This window comes from Acinonyx jubatus, chromosome A3 (assembly GCF_027475565.1).
Source record: "Acinonyx jubatus isolate Ajub_Pintada_27869175 chromosome A3, VMU_Ajub_asm_v1.0, whole genome shotgun sequence".
In the NCBI taxonomy this organism is placed as follows: domain Eukaryota; kingdom Metazoa; phylum Chordata; class Mammalia; order Carnivora; family Felidae; genus Acinonyx; species Acinonyx jubatus.
Genome location: NC_069388.1, coordinates 2,086,745 through 2,106,949, shown reverse-complemented (window position 1 = coordinate 2,106,949; position 20,205 = coordinate 2,086,745). Strand labels below are relative to the sequence as shown.

General features: G+C 60.8%; 1 protein-coding gene across 2 annotated transcripts in view; it reads left to right on the top strand.

Moving 5' to 3' along the window:
* Positions 1-20,205, top strand: part of CDH4 (cadherin 4) — a 532,985-nt gene that overhangs the window by 468,448 nt on the left and 44,332 nt on the right. For both annotated transcript variants that reach the window (XM_053199762.1, XM_053199763.1), the window contains 2 exons: positions 4,637-4,781; positions 15,015-15,187. In XM_053199762.1, the coding sequence (XP_053055737.1) occupies positions 4,637-4,781; positions 15,015-15,187 (318 nt within the window). The remainder of the gene's footprint in view (positions 1-4,636; positions 4,782-15,014; positions 15,188-20,205) is intronic.

Sequence of the window (20,205 nt, the reverse complement as noted above, 5' to 3'; positions counted from 1 at the left end):
CCTGACCGTAGGGCTGGCGCCACGTGGCTCTTCAGTGTCCCCTGAAACATCACTTCTCTCTCTGTACTGCAGCCATCGGCCGTGGTTGCTTCGCGGTTTGGGGAGGGGGAGCTCCCGGTGGGGCACCTCTCCTGCCTTCCTTGGGGCTCCAGCGACCCCTGCTGTCCCCAGTGCAGGTGTCTTCTCTGGCTGTTTCTTACGGACCATCCAGACCGCTGAAAGAAAGCCTTTGTCATAGGCCCTGGACCGGCTGCCCCCCACGGCTGCTCTTTGACCACAGCCCTGGCTGGCCTGGTGGGGAGGGGCCGCCCCGGGCAAGGTCCTGCTCAGCTCTGACGTCCAGGATGGCCACACATTCCGGGTCCCAGTGCAGAACGAAATGGGAGACCCTCATCTGGACTAAGGATTTCAAGACAGTGACAGCAGGGCGTTCAGCCACACGTGGGTCCTCCTGAGCTCGGGGCCCGTAGGCTGCGTGGTCTCAGGCCACGGAGCCCACCCCGCGTGGCCAGCCTCCAGGCTTGGGGTCCTGTCTGAGGTGGGATCGACGGCGAGGCCATTTCACGGAGACTGAGGCTTGTGAGGGGTGGGTCTCACAGCCCGTCGTTGTCTGGGCCTCCCAAGCCCCGTCAGCCCCAGTGCAAGCTGCCCCCAGAGCCCCTGCGCGTTGACCTGTGTTTCTCCCGCGGCCGAGTGTTGCCAGCACCTTAGCCCACGCACTCCCCCACGTGGACACCCCAGGCCGGGCCCTGGGACGGCGGGATCTGGGAAAGGAGGTGGACCGACGACGGCCTGGGACCTCCTCTCGAGTTCTTGGTGCACCGCTCGCTACGCGGCAGGTCCTCAGCACCAACCGACACTCGGCCAGCACGGGCGCTCATGCAGCCATGCTGCCCGAGACGCATCCCCTTCACGCACCCGTGGACTCCCCCACGGGCTGCACAGGCCGTCCACACACATCTGTGGCCCGGCTCGAGATGGAGAGTCAGCTCCCCTCACGTGCCGACAACGCAGCTAGACCCAGAGACAGAGCAAGAGGGAGAAACAGAGACACAGAAATAGAGAGACAAGGGGGAGAGGGAGAGATGGGGGGGGGCGCGACCTGCCAGCAGCAGAGCCCCAGCCCCGCAGATGCAAACGTGGGCACAGCTCGCATCTCTCTCTCTCAGATTCTCACCACGGCTCGGCCAGCAGGTGCAGTGGGCGGGGCTTGGGGACTGTGCCGGGGGCTGTCCGCCAAGCCCGCTCCGGAGGACGCGGGCCCCAGCGCCTGCTGACTGCACAGCCGCTCCTGGGAGGACGCACGCCGTGCGGGGAGGCTCTCCCTTGCATTTTATTTTAATTACTTTGGAAACCTTGAGCTCAAAACGAAGACCCGCTCTTGGTGTTTCCAGTTCACTGTTTCTCCCCTGCAGCTCACACCAAAGTCAGCCCTGGAATTCTGGGCTCCCCGGGAAGGGCCCCGGTTCAGCCTTCCTGCTGCTGCCCCAGTGGCTGGTGCCACTGCCTGTGGCCACGAGGCAGGGCCCCCGGGATGGCTGCTGGGCGAGAGGAAGCAGAGATGCCCCCGAGGGCCCTTGGTCCTTTCCAAGGACACCTGCAGGCAGGCCACACCCCCTCCTCTCCGAAGCCGGCTGAGAGGAAGCCGGCAACTCTGGGGGGAGACCATCCACCCGTCCCCACACACTCGGCTCGGTGTCTGGGTCTCTGGGTGACTCACTCGCCTCCAGACACTTTGCCCACATTCTCTTCCTTCTCCGGCCATGGCCCTGACGTCCCGTCTTGGGAGACGGAGAAATGATTGTTTCCCGCTCGTCATCAACTAGGAAATGTGCCCCACGGGGCTGCTGACTTCAGTCTCCTCAGACCCCATCTCACAAGTGGGCAATGTGGGCCCTCGCCCTGGGGCTCCCAGGGCCACCCCTGGCAGCCACCTCCAGCAGTGTCAGCCCTGCTCCCTGCGGGGTGACAAGTGGGCCGGAGACAACGGGACCCGGACCGGAGGGCGGCCAGATCCATTTGCCAAATTCTGGACTGAACCCTCACATCCCATTTTTCAACTCTCTGTCCCACCGCGTGAAGCCCTCTGCTGTCCCCCCCAAGGTCAGGGTCCTGGCGGCCCTCACACCCCCATAAGGCTCCCTACGAGCCCCTCCTACCTTACGGGGTGCCCCCCAGCACGAGCACAAACTCGGTGGCTTCAAATAACACCCGCTTCCTGGCTCACACTCTGGAGGTCAGAAGTTGGCAGCTGTGCCCCAGGGTCTCACCAGGTGCAGGTCGAGGTGAAGCCGGCCTACAAGTGTCTGCTTCCTGCCCGTTCAGGCCGTGCCCGGCCCAGGTCCCCACCTCCTTCTGGCTGGCAGCCGGGGCCCCTCTCGCCCCCTAAAGGCCCCTGCATCCCTCGGCGCGTGGCCCCCTCCGCTTTCAAGCTGTGCACGTTATCCCGCTGTCTAGCGTCCGGCTCCCTTGAGGCCACCGGCCGGGGAAGCACCATGATCCCAGAGCCACGAGGCCACCGCGTCCCGCCCAGACGGCGTCCCTGCGTAGCGGTCAGCCGTGCCACAAAACGTCGCCCCATCGGGGGGGCGACCCGCCATCGCTCCCTCATCTGGGGATCCACACGCCCCATCCTCGGGCACCTTTGGCCACACCTCCCACCTGAGAGCCGGCTGATCGTCCGTGGCCACGGGTCACTGACACGAGCGTTCAAACGCACGAAACGAAGAGGGGTCGTGTTTGCTTTGCAAGATGGTTCTCCAGAAGATTCCTTCAAGGGCTCCGCACGTAAGACCCACTGCTGAGTCCCGCCACTACCGCCATCTTCCTGAGCCTTGCTTTCCCCGTCCGTAAACTAGCGGTCAGGACCAGGCGGTCTCTCGGGTTCTTGTGAAACCCGAGGCATGAGTGACCCATGTGGGGCTCCTGGGGCCTTGCCCGGCCCTGAGCAGGCGCGCGGCCAGTGCCACCCCAGCGCCCACCCGCAGGCGGCTTCAGGGCCCACGTGGGGTGCTCCGTGGTCCGTGCTCCAGCGGGAGACACAGCGCGAGCCCCGGAGAGGCAGCAGGGGCCCGTTGTACCCACCGCCCTCGTCCCGTCCCCTCTGGGGCCCAAGACCAAGCTCACAAGTTGGCGTCTCCCTGTCCCCCTCCCATGGCGAGAAGAGACACACGTCCCGCACACGACATCGCAGGAGCGGGATCTTCCCTCCACGCGAGACGAGACGCTTGGGGTTGCAGGTCGCCGAAGGCGCGGACGGCTTCCCTGTCTCCGCAGGAGGACGGGCCCCCCGAGCGGTGAGGGGGCCTCGGACACCCCCGCAGAAGCTAGCGATGCGACGGACATTTGGGGGGCGGGATGGGGAGAGACCAGGAGGACCCTGGGCCTCACAGCCGGGGGCCGCTTCTGCTACAGGGCCGCGCCAAAGCGGGCACCGCCACTTCTGTTAGGAGATGCCAGCATTAACCGGAGCTCAGGATTACCTTGTCCAGAGGCTTCCTGACCCTTGACCCCGTGCGCTGCTCAGGGCCGCGTTCGACGAGGCGGAGGGTCACCTGGCTGCCGCCCAGAGCTTCCGCAGCAGGATGGGCCGGCGGGGGGCTAACACAGCAAGGGGGCTTCACGTCCCTTAACCAGGGTGCTGGGGACTCACATCCGCCCCAGAGGCTGCGGCCACTGCCCGGCTCCTTAAACACTTCAAGGGTGAAATTCCACTCGGGGCCGTCGCGATGAACCGAGCTTCCGTGGGGCAGGTGTGGAACGCACACGGCCTCCTCCTTCCCAGAAGCTGGCGCGGGGCCCCAAGGAGGCCGTGGAGAGGATCGTGTGCCCCCCGCCCAGCTCGGGGACACCCCCCCCCACACTCCAACAGGCTTCCAGCACGGCTCTTCTCACGCCCTTGGCCTGGTGCCGTCCTGTTGCAAAGATGGTGGGGTCTGACGTGTCCAGCTCGCAGGGCGATGCGGTTTCCACAGAGACACATGTGACACAGCCTTGGTGAAGAGAGACCTTGGGCAGACCCGTTCTCCCCCACATCCCAGGCCCCACACGGCCCCTCTCCGGCCCCCTCGGCTGGCCTCAGCCACTCTGGGACCCGCATGGGGACCTCCACCCTTGCTCTTCTCTCCATCTCCTTCGTCAGGCCTCAGCTCCAACATCACCTCCTCTGGGAAGCCTGCCTGGCCTCCTCCCAACCCCAGCCAGCCGCTAACAGTACACCCAAGTTACCTGTCTTCTCTTCCTTCTTGACGTCCCTCTCCCTTCCAGACGAGAAGCCCCAGGGCTGGGCCACGTCTGTTCTACTGGGCAATAATCTCGGGTCCAGCCCGTGCCTGGTGCACAGAGGCCCGTGACAGATACTGGTTGAGTGAATAAATTAATGAGTGAACAGTGAATGAATGAATGAACTCATCCAAAAACTAAGGGTTCCTGACAACCCTACCCCGTTTCCACGGAGGCGAGAGCCGAGGCTCAGAGAAGTTTCATGACGTGTCCCAATCTCACACCCCTGCCCAGACTCTCCCTTGAGGGGCCCAGGCCCTCACATCACCCCCGGCCTGCTGCCGAGGGCCTGCGGGAACCTGCTCCCGGCCGCCGGCCGTTCCCCACGGCTGACGGTGTCTGTGTTGCTTTCCAGCTCAGAGCCCACGCCGTGGACATGAACGGCAACAAGGTGGAGAACCCCATCGACCTGTACATCTACGTCATCGACATGAATGACAACCGTCCCGAGTTCGTCAACCAGGTCTACAACGGCTCTGTGGACGAAGGCTCCAAGCCAGGTGAGCCCCCAGCCCCTGACGACCGGCGGGCCAGCAGGAGCCAGTGGGCAAGGAGGCCCCGCGCTCCGGGGAGGCCGTGCGGCCCCCACGGGACCCTTCTGCTGATGCGTTCATTTATCACCTCCTGCGTGTCCCACAGCGCGTCTGGGAGCGGTCCAGAGAGGGGTGCAGACAAGACAGGCTACCACAGGTGAACATGGCCATTGCACTGATGATAAGGCTCAGAAGGAAGCCATGGGGTGCTGAGAGTCCCGGAGGTGGCTACAGATCAGGGAGGGCCCCTCTGTGGAGGTGACTTATAGGCTGAGAGCTGAAGCAGGAGCAGGAGCCGCCTGGACAGGAGGTCTGCGGTCTGTGTGTGGGCGAAGGGGGCCTGGGGAAGGAAAAGGCACGGGCAAAGGTCCCGGGGCAGGAGGCGAGCTCAGAGAGGAGACCTGCCATTCGAGGTCTCCCACGCCACACTTTGCATTTTATTCCAAGCCCCGTGGGAAACCCACGAGAAGGCCAGATGCCCCCAGCCCCAAGAGTTGCATGCCCGAGGCCCAGCACCCCTCAGAGTTGACCCAAGAGCCAGTCTTCCCAAAGACTTCAGTTTGGCGTAAATGATGTTGACTTCATCGTGGGCCGGGCCCCTGGTGAAGCACGTGATATGTCTCTGGATCCGCATCCCCCAAGAAGCGGGCGCCCTCCTTCTCCCCTTTAGCAAAGACACGGCTCAGGGTCCGAGGAGGTGAAGCGAGCAGCCCTCCTGAGCGTAGCGGGCCGGAATCCCCAGCCGACTCCGGAACCTTGCCCGGGGACCAGCGGCATCGCTGGTAACACGCTGGCAATGCAGAACCTCTCAGCACACACCCCTGATTCAGGCTCTGCAGGTGGGGCCTGGAGTCTGGGCACGATGCCCCCCCCCCACCCCGGTGGTTTGTGCGCAGGCCCAAGTTTGAGAGGCGGGGCCCTAAACTGCTGCCTCCTCCGAGGATGGAGTGTCGTCCCTGGGACACCTGCCTGCGGGGTCGGGGTGGGTGGAGCTGAGCCGGGAGTAGCCACGAAAACACAGGACGCCCAGCTGCGTGTGAGGGTAGCCAATGTCACGTGTGTGCCCCACGCAACGTCGGAACATGCTTCCAGGGCCAGAGGCCGCCTTGCCGATCTGAACTTCAGCGTGACTGGCGTCTGTAAGTTAGCGGGCAACGCCCCGTCCCGGGAGGGCTTCCGGGCCCTTCCGGGGCCCCTGGCCCTGGGCAAGTGGAAGCCCGGGCACAAGGAGCCCGGAGCAGAGGCGGCCTCCCGGGAGGGGCCGGTGGCATGCCACCACAGGCGGCGAGGGCGAGCATTTATCATCCCTTCCCCGCCCGAGGACGTTGTCGTAGCTCCGTCTCCCGGGGCTGCTGTTTCCACAAGGCGAATGCCATTTTCGATTGATTGTCTCAGAACCTCAAGACGCAGGCCAGCCTGGTGTCAGTGAAGGGGACGGGGTGTGACGTCATTTCTGCCGGCACCCGGGGCGGCTCCTCCCCTGGAGAGGCAGGGGACAGTCCCTGGAGAGGCAGGGGAAGGCGGCCGACGGGCACATCAGCTCCAAGCAGCCAGCCGCCAGCTCCTTGTGCAGCCGGAGGCAGGGGACTGGGTGCCGGGCTGGGGGGCTTTCTCGTTACCACAGACACGGTGGGCCTCTCACCCCAAGACCCAGAACGCTCTGTAAAGGCGCCCGGATATCACAGCTCAAACCTCCCGTGCCTTCTTTTAAATCGATAGAGACAGTCTTCCCAAATGTGTGACCGGCTTTACTCATTAGGATAACAAACGGGCAATAAGCCTTTAAGCCTGGAGACTGGAGCAGCCCGTCCATCAGCCCAGCCCCTCAGGGCCACGTGGCGTGCCAAGCGTGGCCGGGAAGACCGGAGGCCGGTGTGGATCCCAAGACTGGTCCTCTTTGGCCACTCCCGTGCCTCTCAGTCTGTCTACGCGAGGGGTTGACTGACTTTCAGAGTCCCTGGGGGATCCAGCGTCTGTCCCTGACCGCAGAACAGCCCTCAGAGGGGAGCGGGGACACCACGTCCCAGAGCGAAGCCCGGGGCGGAGCGGTGCCACGATGTGAAGGACCAGCTTGACGCCCTCACGCGCCTGGTCAAGGGCAGGCTGACACCAAGCAAAGCCGTGGCATCGCCGAGGCGGGCGGAGCTTGGAAATGGCCTCTGCGATGCCTCCCCTTACGTCAGGGAATCACGGTAACAGGCAGGTTTCCCACGGTGCCTTTGTGGGGTAAGGAAAACCACCACCGGAAATTCGTCACGATTCTCTGCCGTGATGGGCTAATGAAGGGCTTCAGGTGTACGTGCCAGGGAAAACAAACGGAAGAATGTATGAAATATTGACTCAGCTAGGTAAAAACCTTTTAAGGTTTGGGTAGTTCACTTGGGGACGTTAGCAAGCTGACTCCGGACCAGGGTCCCAGCCGGGCCCCACGTTCACCCCGCGTTCTTTCCCCAGCCCGGGCGCCCCCTCGATTCATGAAATGCTCCCTGGAATCGCTGGGTCAGACAGGCTGGGAGGGCGTGGAGGTCTTGGGATGGCCCGTCCTGCAGGCTGGAGCAGTGCTTATCATGGTTTGGGGTCAAGAGGGTCTTCTGCTCTGATCACAGCTGTTAGATCTCTGGGTATCCAAAGCCCACCTCAGAGGCCCCCCTGGAAAAGGGGATTCACCGGCTCATCTAACTGCAGAGTCCAGAGACGGGCAGCAGCCTCAGATGCCGAGATACTGTGTCCACAGTGGGACCGGCCAGAGCCCTGCTGGCCACTGTCCGACTGTCCCCTCCCCGGTGCTCGCTCGCTCCCAGGGAGGCTCTCTCTTCCTGTGGACAAGCCACCCCAGCAGCTGCAGGCGTCTCTGAGCTTCGGGCGGCCCCGGGAGAGGGAGTCCAGCAGGAGCCCCGGCAGATCCCCGTGCCCTGGCTGGGGTCGTGTGCCGGGCCTGAGGCAGCCCCCGCGGCCAGGGCGTGCACTGAGAGCGTGTTGCAGGCACAGACAGGGTCTGGTTCTGGAGCCCTCAAGTCATAGGGTCTGAGCAGGTGGCGGGTGTGAATCCCCGAAGGAAAAGCAGATGGTTTACGCAGCTGTAGGAATACAGAGACACCCCACACACCCTCCAGCCGTCTCCCCCGGGGGAACGGTTCACAGAACTGTCGTGCGAGATCACTCCAGGATGTTGACGCTTGTGCAGTGCACGGACCTCACGCACATGTCCGCAGGCAGCTCTCCAAGACCTCCCCACAACAGCCCTACGGGACAGGCACTTTCGTTTTCCCCACTTTTGAGATGAGGTGAATAAGGACACACAGCTAGTGCAGGCAGAGGCAAGATTCAAACCCAGGCAGTCTGACTCCTGAGCCACAGTGCTAACCATTGTACAAACTGCTTCCCCTCCCCAGGTCTCTGTCAGGAACACATTTGGCCACAAGTCACAGAAAACCCAGCTTGGACCAGTGGGGGTTTGGGGGAGAGCTTGAAGCCATCCGTGCACACAGCATTTGCCTCCCCTTCTTGTTTCTTGCCACATGGTCACAAAATGGCTGCCGTGCCTCTAAGCATCACATCCACTATCAGGCAAAAAGACGAGAAAGAAACAGGAGAAGGGCAGAATGTAGCGTGGGCAATTTCCCCACCCCACCCCCCCACCCCCCCCACCCCCGCTGAAAACACATGTTGTACGTGAGAGTGCCTTTCTCCAGGATAGGAAAATATAAACCCCACCCTCAAGGTGTCCATTGTCCTGTTGAGGAACCCCGAAATCTATATGCTATGTACGTGCTAACGAGTGGTACGAGATGCTCACCTGGGCCGAGGCCTTCGGGAAAAGGAAGCATTTTCCTGCCTCGGGGCCTTTGCACATGCTGTGCCCTCAGCCTGGGTGTCCTGCCCCCAGTCGCTGCGACACTGGCCCCTTTTCCTCCCTCAGCTCACACGGCGCTTCTTCAGCCCACGTGAGGGGGGCTCGTCTGCCCCCCCCCCGCTTTCCATTAATACTCCATTACTCACGGAGTTACTTACTTTGTTGCTGGCTTACAGCGCTGGGCAGAGATCCTATCTGCTCTCTTCACCGCTGTGCACCCAGGTGAGGGCGGGATGCCGTGAACCCCAGACCCAGCCCGACAGCCCCCCTACCCGGGAGCCCTGGAGGCTAACCAGGGCTCAGGACACGCCCGGGGCCTCCTTCCTGGAGCTTGGAGCTGCTCGGCTGACAGTTCTGCGAGGCAGGCTTCGAGACCCTCACAAGAAAAGATGCCTCCGCGGTGATTATCCTTTAACTAAAAAAGGCTTTAATTGGAATTCCTGATTTCCCTAACCCCTCGTAACTGTGTGAAGGCCTATATTATAAATTTTGAAATTAATGTCGCCTTAAAATATTAAATAGCAGAGAAATCTATACGCTGCCAATGAAGTCAAAGAAACCCTCATCTTGATAACACAGAGTTTTTGCTTAAATAGATTATTCTATTAGTGGCCCGTTTATTTATTTATTTTATTTCTGTGCCGGCGGAGGGCTCCCTGAGATTAATGCCACGGACTGATGCACAGATGGTACCAGATACTTGAAAGTCATCTGAATATTAAGAATTTAAATCTTTAGCCTCAGTGATTTGAGCAGAAAGCCAATTATGGGGCTGAATTAGTTTTCAAATTAAACTTCAATTTAAGGCTTGTGAAATTAATCCTTTAAGGCGGACGGCCGCGTTTGTACACGAATTTCTTGCAAGAGCCGACCCTCTGCTTTCTCCCCTTTCCCTGCCGGTGCGATCAGTAAGAGATGCTCCCCACCCCAGCAGCAGGCAGCGGCCCCGCGTAGATGAAAATACAATCCCGTTGTTCTGTTTCATTCGCCAAGAAAAATGGAAGCCTTTCTACCCGGGGAGAGAGGCCCAAGGAGGCGCCCAGAAAACCCTGGAAGGATGCTTCGTTTCTCGTCCTCTGGGCCCCGGGAACGAGGACGCACCGTCTCCCCGTGTTACCATAGATGCTGCTGGTGTAAGCACTTCCTTAGAGGAGGGCATGCCCGGGCCGTGGCCTGTCCTTGGGGTAGCTGGGGCTCGTGGTTGTGCGTGGACTCAGACCCGCCCGGCTGGAGGCCGGCAGCCACAGCCTCCAGACACATGGGGACGGCCCTGCTCACGCCCCAGGCACCGGCGCATGCCCTCGGGACCCCACGAGGGACGTCCAGCTTCCAGAAGAGGACGCCCAGGCTCCAAGAGGCTCAGTGAGGTTCAGAACCAGGCCCCGGGAGCGGCAGGGCCAGGGTCTGATCCGGATGGAGTACAGTCTGACCCTGAGCCCAGCTTGGCCCGAGGCCACAGGCGATTGGTTGGAAAGGTCTCTCTTCCAGTGCCTTGTTACCCAGGGGTCAGCCCAACTGCCTGGCTTAACTGCCCGCCTCAGCCCCACCCCAGTCCCTGCACCGGATGGCATGGTGTCCCCCCAAACCGGGGTCACCCCGGAAGCTCGGAATGTGGCCTTCTTGGGAAACACGATCTTTGCAGACATAATTCATTAGGATGCGTCCTGATCCACTGGGGCTGGAGTCCCTTGTAAGAAGGGGAGATTAGGACTGAGGCACAGAGGAGGAAGCCACGTGACGGCAGGGGAGAGCTTGGAGCCAAGCAATGCCAAGGGTGGCTGGCGGCCCCCAGAGCCGGCAGAGGCAGGAAGGACCCCCTCCGCTCCCAGCACCTTCAGAGGGGGCACCGCCCTGCCGACACTTTGTTTTTGCACTTCTGGGGGATAATAAAGTTCTCTTGCTTCAAACCGTCCAGTTTGCCGGAGCACCGTCTCAGCCCCCCACCCCCCAGCACCTTGTCTGTGCCCAAGGAAAGGCCTTGAGCTCCCTGGCGGAGGTTTGCCAGACCACCCACCTTGCCAGAGCCTTGCAGGAGGGAGTGAGGTCATGGCCACTAGCCACTGCCTGTCGGGCTCACCCCTCCAAACCCCAGGACAGAAGGACACGGAGGAGGCCACAGGCCACAGCGTTCACTGCAGGCCTCGGGGAAAGAAAGCCGAGACCAAGGTAGGAGGCAGGGTTTGGAAGGAGAAGCCCTCGTGTGTCGGGAGTAGACGGTGGCACAGGGACCCAGCAGGTCAGAGCCTGCCCCCGGGTCAGCAGAGTCCCGGTGCCCACCGGGTGGGCAAGCTCACCTGGGGTGGAGAACACGCCCAGACAGGGAGGGAGCCGCCTCCCCCAGAGGGCCCTCCAAGCTCTCGAAAAGGGATTCCTCCTGCCTCTTCCCACCTCCTGGACCCTGCTCAGCTCCGCGGCCCCAAAGGCCCCGGGTTTACCCCCATCTCCTCTGTTCCCCAGCAACCCTGCCCCTTTCCGACCTTTGGCAGGGTTCTCCGGTGACATGCACCCGTCACCTGACTGTGCAGTGGTGACCACAGACCCAGCAGATTTTTCAGAATCTCTCTTTTTTTGAGAGAAACCAAATTGTGATTTAGGTTTAAAAAAAAAAGAAGTCCCATATTCTGTTTCTCGGCTGAGTATTTCTTTTTCTGTTTTGCTTTTTTTAGTAACATTTTATTTTCTGATAATCAACTCTTTGAAGGAAACTTGGAAGATACAGAGAAACTCAGAAAGCAAAAAGCAAATTACACGTGCGGTCCCGCACTCAGAGATTGCTGTCGAGAGCATTTGACATACACCCTCTGGCCTTCTCTCCTTCGCATAAACACGAGATTTTAAAGACCGGGGTCGTACTGAAGAGTTGAGAAACCTCATTCTTCTCCAGGGAGCCGTACATGTATCATGAAAATTTCAGATATCATTAAATATTCTTCTACAACATTTTAATGGCTCTGAGCTAGTCCACCGTAGGAATGTTATTATAAGAACATCATGATTTATTTAACCAGCACCCTGCTGTCCTACAGCTAATATCATTTACGTATCGATTATGCTCTTTGCTTGTCTGCACCACTGGACGTGAGCTTCACGGGTCAGGGGTCTTACCACTTGGACTTTTACTGGAGATCGCTGTAGAGCCACGTGCAACGTGCACCTAAGAGAGTGTCCACGTGTCCCTGATGGGACTGCAGGCCTGGGGATGGGGTGGGGGGGGGGGGGTCCTGTGTCACTGGGGACACACCCTGGTCACCCTGAGTCAGAAGCAGGGGGACTTAAACGGGGAAGTTGTCAGATATTGATCAAGTCCCGGCCGTTCTGGGCTCTTTGCTGCTGGGCTCATGTGTGGCTTCCTGGATTGTCACCAGAGATAGAGGGTCTCACCTCCTCCAAGCTGACCTGTAGAGAGCTGTACTTGCAGGGCTGGTCCCTGCAGGTGGCGGGTCATGTCCCCCACCGGGCTGGTCCCTGCGGGTGGCGGGTTAGAGCTCTATTTTCGTGTCTGGTCGGCTGGCATATGCTTGTGTGTTCAGTCTCGAAGAACCTCAGCACAATATCACAGCCAGGACTTGGGGGTCCATACAGTCAAGGTATGGAACACTGCATCCCTACGAGGGTCCTCATGTGGGGGATTTGATAGTCACACCCACCCCTGTGCATCAGGGATTTTGTCCCATTTTGCTCACTAACGTGCAATGCCAAACACGGTGCTTGGCACGTAGTGGGTGTTTGGTAAGTCTTCGTCGAGGATTTTCACACTTGGCCATCGGGAGCCATGTCCGCACGGACAGCCGAGGGCACGGATCAATCATCTCTTGTACATCTGTGATTTTTCCCTTGGGACAAATTCCTACAAGTGGATTTCTTGACTGGACACGTTTTAAAGGCATTTGGATGCATACAGACAGTGGAAATGCCTCCGGAAGCTGAGGCTGGAAGCTGAGGCCGTCTGCTCCCTGGAGAGAAGGGGACGCAGGAGTCCCAGGTCCTCTATATATCACTGCTATTCTGTATCATCGTTATATTTTTTTTTTATGTTTACTTATTTTTGAAAGAGAGAGAGAGAGGGAGACACAGAATCCAAAACAGGCTCCAGGCTCGGAGCTGTTGGCACAGAGCCCAAGGCGGGGCTCAAACTCACAAACCGTGAGATCCTGAGCTGAAGTCGGACGCTTCACCCACTGAGCCACCCAGGCGTCCCTGTGTCATCGTTATTTTTAAATAGCGTTTGCCTTTTTGGTATGTGAAAAATGCCTTCCTTTCATTTCTTTAATCAGTAATAAAGTTGCTTTAAAAAAAAAAAAAAGGAAGGGCAGAAAGGCTCTCGGTGGTGAAGATGTGAAATTCAGGCTCCTTGACCAGAGACTCTAAGCCAGGTGCTAGGCAGTTGTGTCGGGGACTGGGTCATGGGTGGGCTTTTCCTACCTTGAACCATCTGATATCTTCCAGAGAACATGCACTGGTTACCGGATGGGCTTTCCTTCTGCAGTCAGAGAAGAATTGTCAGAAGCATATCATCTGTTTAAAGAGCAGGCTCCTGGGTTTAGCAAACATGCGGCTGCTGAATCTAACACAGTGTTATAACGAGTCCAAACTAAAGGGCAGCTCTTGCTACTGACAAGCCAGACCAAGTGCTCCACACCCAGTGGCTGCCAGGGCACAGCCAGAGGGCACGGACTGACCGGGGGGGGTCCCAGACAGCGAGAGCGTTAGCAGCATCCGGCCCACACACCCTCTGCCTCCAGAACTCTCTCTCACGAGGCACCAAATTTGACTCTGAGCCTGGGATTTTAAAGGTTTGGGAACGCCTTGGTCCCTGAAACTGATTCCCCGGGTCACCAGTCAGGGGCCGTGTTGGGAGCAGGGACCTCGTCAAGGAGCTCATGAGGAAACGGAGGCCCAGCTGACGGGGCTTCTGGGTGTCGAGCCCCTCTCTCCTTGCCCTTCCCCCCTCCTCCTTGCCCTTTCTCAGGCCTGGAGGCCTAGCTGCACAGCTTGAAACCCCAAGCCCGGTTCAGCCCCAGCTTAAGACAACAACCCCCAAGAAAGGATCCTGTCAAAGAAGGTGCCCACACTCCCTGCACCCCTGCAGGGCCCTGGACAGCACGCTGTTCCCAACCTGGGAGCGAGGAACTGAAGTCAACACATGCAGCTGAGGACGGGCCACTGGGCCCAGGGCTCCAGTGGCAGGCACGAGGCTGGGGGTGGTGCTACTCAGAACTCAGCTGCACGTGACACAGACTCAAACTGAAATGGCACAAGAATGGAAATGCATGAGCTCAGTGACACGAAAGTACTTCTAGTTAGGTTTTGCTGTGAACCTAAAACTACTGTTGCTTAGCGTCTTGATGTCGAAACAGTCTTTAGGTGATAGGTTCAGGTGCAGCTTGATCCAGGGGCTTCCTAGGGAGAAGTTGTCACCTGAGATGGCCCTGGCCTTCTGTGGCCACAAAGTGCCCATCGCCCCCAACCTCACTCACTGAGCCAGCAGCTCCAGGGTCAGGGACAACTTTTGGTTTCCCAGAAACCCCAGCAAAGGAAACTATTGCCTTTGGCTCTGATGGGTAAGGTGCCCACGGCTGAACCCATCACAGTGGCCAGGGGGCGGGATGCGCTGATCCAACCCGGGGAGGGTGGACACCAAAAGGACCTGCAGTCACGAGGCAGGGTCGGGCCATCCCCCGCCAGCACTGAGATGAGGGGCCGCGGGGGTGGCTCCCCAACCGCTTGGATCTGAAACGCAGACAGCCGCGTTCCCGCAGGCACCCCTGCACGTATACCCCACCTCCACCCCCGTGTGCACAGCCCCCTGCGGGGTCTCCCCTCGGCTCGCTTTCCCTGCGCCCCACAAGCGCTTTTCCATGCCTTCCGCAGACCGCCCAGACCCCGTTCCTTCTCTATGTGCCGCAGGCCCCCGCCGCGCCCCACGTCCCCACCGCGCCCCCGTCCCCGCCACTCTGCGCCCCCACGTCCCGCTGCACCGCGCCCCGCGCCCCTGCGGAGGCTGAGAGCCGAGCGGGCGGAGAGTGCTGGGCTCGGAGCATGAGAAGCGTGGTCTCTGGGCCCCGGCCCTCCCGCAGCTGAGAAAGAAGGAAGGGCTGAGCCCTGAGCTCGAGCAGAAATCCTGCAGAGGGTCTCTGTGCGGAAGTGCGGGAGCAGGTTTCCTTCTAGCGCCATCTCCCGCGATTGGCCGGCGTCCGGCACGTGGCGGGGGAGGGGGGGGGATGGGCGGCTCCGGAGGCCTCCACGCGGATCTGCGATCAGCTGGTGATGTCTGCCCTGGGTGTGTGCGAGGACGCAGCTGCACGTGTCGCCAGCAATTTCCACCTAAGATGCTTTCTCCGTCGCAGGCACCTACGTGATGACGGTCACGGCCAATGACGCTGACGACAGCACCACGGCCAACGGGATGGTGCGGTACCGGATCGTGACCCAGACCCCACAAAGCCCATCCCAGAACATGTTCACCATCAACAGCGAGACGGGGGACATTGTGACGGTGGCAGCTGGCCTGGACCGAGAGGTGAGGTGGGCGTCGCGGGGCCGGGGAGTCCGTGTGGGAGAGGCCGCCCTGGCCCTGGTCGTGTCCCCAGAAGACTCATCTCCTACTGCGCCTGGTGGGGGGGTGGGAGGACCGGGGTCTCCACAAAGCAGTTCCCAGTAGATCGTGGAGCTGGGCCCACGTGCGGTTTCCAGAACAGGCCCAGCTGGATGTGTGGGGCCGAGGGGCCCAGGCTCCAAAAAGCGGGGCTGAACCTCTGTGGGTCTCAGGATGCCGCACAGCGGGTCCCCGGGTCTGGGGACTGGCACGTACACACCTGGAACTCCCTCCCGCGTCTGACCCTGGCGTCCAGGTAGCAGGCCATCCGCTGTACCCCACGATGAAGTGAGGCGCACAGAGGGGGCGGCACCCTTCGCGCGGGCCAGGCACAATCAGAGCCAATGCTGGGTCCTTCTCACCTTCCCCGCCCCTCCCGGGACCCCGCGAGGCTGGCACCTGGGTTACACCCAGACTCCCTCACCCCATTGTGTGGACCCCACCCAGGGCCGGACCCCGGAGGGAGGCCACCTCAGTAGAGAGTGGGAAAAGGAGCCTTTGCTGCTGCCGCCGGAGAGGCATTTTCCCATCACACTCGGGTGCGTCTGCACGTGCTGGGCCGCACGTTACCTTGTGGACAGATGGCACTGCCCCAGTCGCCTGGCTCTGGGGCCCCGGGCAGATTCGGCAGCTGCTCCTGGCTGAAAGTCCCCGGGTGGCAGCCGCGGGTACTCCAACCTTCTCAGAGGATTGTCACCTGCTTGTCCTGCCTCTGGGCTCGATGACAACCTCCTGTTCACTCTGTGACCACAGGCCGGCATGCCCTCTAAAGGATACGTGACTCAGTTTATCCTCTAAAGCATTCGGCTCCCAGGACTGGGAGGAGACCCTGGCTGAGCTCAGAGCAAACAGGGCTGTGCTCCTCGGTCCTGGCTCACTGCCTGTATTAACGGCTTCCTGGCCACATCCATCTCGGTGGCCAATGGCTCCCCCTCCCCGGAAGTGTCACGGGCCTGTTCTCTGGGTCTGGGGGACCTCATCTTGAACTGGGACAGTGAGCCGGGGCCCTGCCGAGTGTCAATTTTCAGGGTCAAGCTTCTCCCAGCAGGTTCTCCCGTCCCAGACTGACCCCCACACGTGGTGAGCCTGCAGGTTTGGAGAGGGGACACCTAACACCTAGAGTATAGAGTATAGACCTCCTCCCGACAAAGCTACAGAACCTGTCCAGCCGGGCCGCCCCACCTGCACCTTCCTAATCAATGAACGCCAGGTTGTAGCATGGAAAGTGCCCCCCGCCTCCCAGGAAGGCATGAGGCGCCTTCCTTGGAATTCCTAAATCATAGTGGGGTTGGGGGACTGGGGCGGAGAGGTCACGCGAGAGGTCATTTGTGCAGCATCGGGGCTCAGCAGGGTGCAGGGTGGCCCTCGCAGCCGCACGGCCGTGAGCGTGTTGGCGGACAGCCCTGAGCGCCAGCCACAGTGCCCTCCCTCTGAGACACGGACACAGTGACGCCAGCCTGGTGGGCAGGGAGGGGAGGCGCGGGCCGTGGCAGTAGGACGAGAACTGGCAGGGAGACTCGTGGGGCTGCAGAGGCACGGGTTCAGAGTTTTCTTGTCCCGGCGTCGGTGGAGATGTGTGCACTGGGGGACCCGTCAAGACCCCACCACCCTCCCAGGGACCAAGACAGGCGCCGGCTCCGTCTACACCAGGCCGTGGAGTCAGGGACCGGGGGGAGGGACTGCTCCCCGGCCCCCAGGAGGCTGCTGTCATTAGCCGGGGAGGTGGAGCCTCAGGCTGTGACAGTGATTCCCGATGGGAAGGCCATTGGAGAGATTCACACAGTCTTTTCCTTTCTTGTGTAGCAGATTTAGACAGAGGTGCTGGGTGAGGCGCAGGGGACGGAGAGCTCATTAGGCCTGTCCCCAAAGGTGTGGGGGGGGGGGGTTGTGGAGTGGGGGACTAAATAAATGAGTATGCTGCAGGGGGGTGCCGGGGATCGCATGCACAAAGTATCTTGTATGGATGAGGTGCTCTCACAATGGAGAAATCCGGGGAGGCTTCTCAGAGGAGGTGACCTTGCTCCGGACCCTGGGGTCTGGTAGAACCAATCACATTTTCTGCTCTCTGGGACGAATGACCAGCACTCACTTCCCCTGAATGCTACGCATCACACAGCTAACTTGCCTCAAGAAATCATAGATCCCACTAGGCACGTTCCTTCATTCGGTCAAAATCTTCGAGTACCTCGTATGTGCTAAAAACTATCAGAGACGCTGGGGAGACAGCCGTGACCAGGGCAGGCGGCCTCCCAGCACGTGTGGGGCTCGCTTTGCGGGAAGGAGAAGCCGGCAAGGAAGAAATCATCAAGTGAACAAATACGTCCAGGAAGCGGCACGGGTTATAGAGGGAGAACCCCACGTGCCTCCGCCGAGGGCAGGAAGCCCCCCCAGGGCCTGCCCCATCGCTGCCTCCGGGAAGGGCATCGGAGGAGTCTCCCAGGGATGTTGTAACAAAGTTCCGAAAACTCCCGTGTCACACTTCGAGGGGCCAGGAGCCCGCGGCCACGGTGTGGACAGGCCATGGCCCCCTCTGGAAGCCCGAGGGGAGGACCCTTCCTGCCTGTCACAGCCCCTGGCAGCTGAGGACACTGCTTGGCTGGTGGCCCCGTCGCTCCAGGCTCTGCCTCCGGTCACGTGGCTTCTGTGTGTGCCTCTCTGTGTCTCCTCTTCTTACGAGGACACCGTCATTGGATTTGAGGCCCACCCTAATCCAGTGTGACCTCATCTGAACCAGTTACACCCACAAAGACCCTCCTTCCTGATAAGGTCACATTCGGAGCTTCCAGGTGGACAGGAATTTGGGGGAGAGACTCTTGAGGCCTGACCTGCTCTTCTTGGGATTCCTAAATCCTAACAGGTGTCCTTTGAACTCAAGGATGGGAAGGAAGTGGCCCTCCAAGGGCGGGCTGCAGGTAGCCACCAGCCACATGCGGCGTTGAAACCGACATCCTTAACGCCAAATAGAACGCAGCATCTGGGTCCTTACTGCTGCCAGCCCCATCTCGGGCTCCGCCCTCATGCCCGCCCGTGACCTCCCTGTGTCCATGGGCAGACGCCGTGGCCCCTCCGCCTCATCCAGTCCCCCAGAGACATGGGCGTCCGTCAGCTGACCTAAACCACGGCGCAGAGGCCGAAGGAGGCCCGCTCCCCATCTTGGTGTTGTCCGAGGCCTGCAGGGGGCGGGAGGTGGGGGTGGGCTCTCTCGCCAGCCCTGTGTCTCAGAGCTCCGGGCCACACCGCCTCAGCCCTGCTGCTGCGAGCTATCCCCAGGTTCCTGTGCAGGTGGCCCTATCCGCTCCCCCGCCCCAGACCCCCACCGCGACAGGGCGGAGGGGCGCCCGCTCTGGGGCACGTCGATTTCTCACACGGGCAGACCCCGGCCCCGCCGTCCCACGACCTTCTCCACGGAGCTCTGTTCAGTATTTGATGGGTGTGGGCTTGAGGCACAGGGGACAGAGGGGCGGGAGGGCTGGTGTCCTTCCAGCCAGCCGAGCGTCCCACCCGCCCGGCTGCCCTCAGCTCCTTCCCAGATAACAAGAGCTGCTCACCACAGGCCCTACCGGGAGCTCCGGCTGGCGGGGTCGGCTCTTCCGGAAGGAAAGAGGCATGTACGGAGCCTCTTTCCAGAGGACCCTTCCGGGAGGCCGCGCAAGGAAGGCTCTGGATACCGTGCTACCGTTTCCCCAGGCCAGCCTTGCCGTGCTGGAGGAACAGGGCCTCTGTTCCCGGCTTTAATTTGTGTGTGGACCAACAGGCCCGCTCAGGGAGGGAAGGACAGAGGACACGCTGGCCAGGCCCCCTGACGCGGGAGTTAGGGATAACTGGCCACGCGTGGGCGTTTCCGGCCCCGTCCTTGCTTCCAGCAAACAGATACCCGGCACCTGCTGTGGACACCAGGGCCCCTCCGGGGGCCCCACGGAAGCTGCACACGGCCGGGCAGTGCACACAGCACCGCTTCGTCCTCAAAACAGCCTGGGGTGGGGGTGCAGAAGGAGGGGTGCTAGCAGTCGTGTTTCTTGCCAAGTGAGGGAGGCGAGGCTAGAGCGGCTCACGGTTCCTGGGGGCGGGGGGAGGTCTCGGGCCGCAGGTCAAAGAGCAGGAGAGAGGCTCTGCCCCAGGGGGCTGGGAGGTCACACGGGGCATGGGGGAGGGTGCCAGAGGCCTGGGGACGACCTGCCACACCCCAGACCTTACTGGAACCTCGAGCAGGGAAGGCTCCAGGTTCGATTTTTCTCTTTTTCTTTTTTAATGTTTATTTTTGAGAGACAGATGCAGGCAGGGGAGGGGCAGAGAGCGGGGGAGACACAGAATCCGAAGCAGGCGCCAGGCTCCGGGCTGTCAGCACAGAGCCCGACGCGGGGCTCGAGCCCACGAACCTCAGGATCATGACCTGAGCGGAAGTCGGACGCTTAACGGGCGGAGCCACCGGGCGCCCCAGGTTCGACCTTTTTCAAAATCCCAGGCGAGGCAGACGGAACACGTGTACGGGCCACGTCCAGCCTTAGGGCAGCTCTGGGCACCCCAGCCCCATGACGGCCAGCGCTGCCGGTCACAAGGACCTTGCTCTCCTCCCCTGAGAAACGGGAACGTGAGGGCTCCCTGGGCGGGGGCTCGTGCTGCCCTGAGGGAGGACGGTACCCCTGAAGTGCGTGTCTTCGTCTGGTGCCTGCCCACCCCAGCCTGGCCCCCAGCCCTTCCAGGGAACACTCCGGGGACGCTCCTGAGCCAAGCGGAGGGGCTGTGCTCCACCCTGCCAGACGGAGCACAGGACACCCAGTTAGACCTGAGCTCCAGAAAAACAAGTCCTTTTTAGCGTAAGTATGTCCCAAATACCGCATGGGACATACTTATGCTAAGTTAGTCATTTGTCTGAAGTTCCAATTTAAGTGGGTGGTATGTCCGTATTTTTATTTGCTTTTTCTAACAACCCCACCCTGAAATAA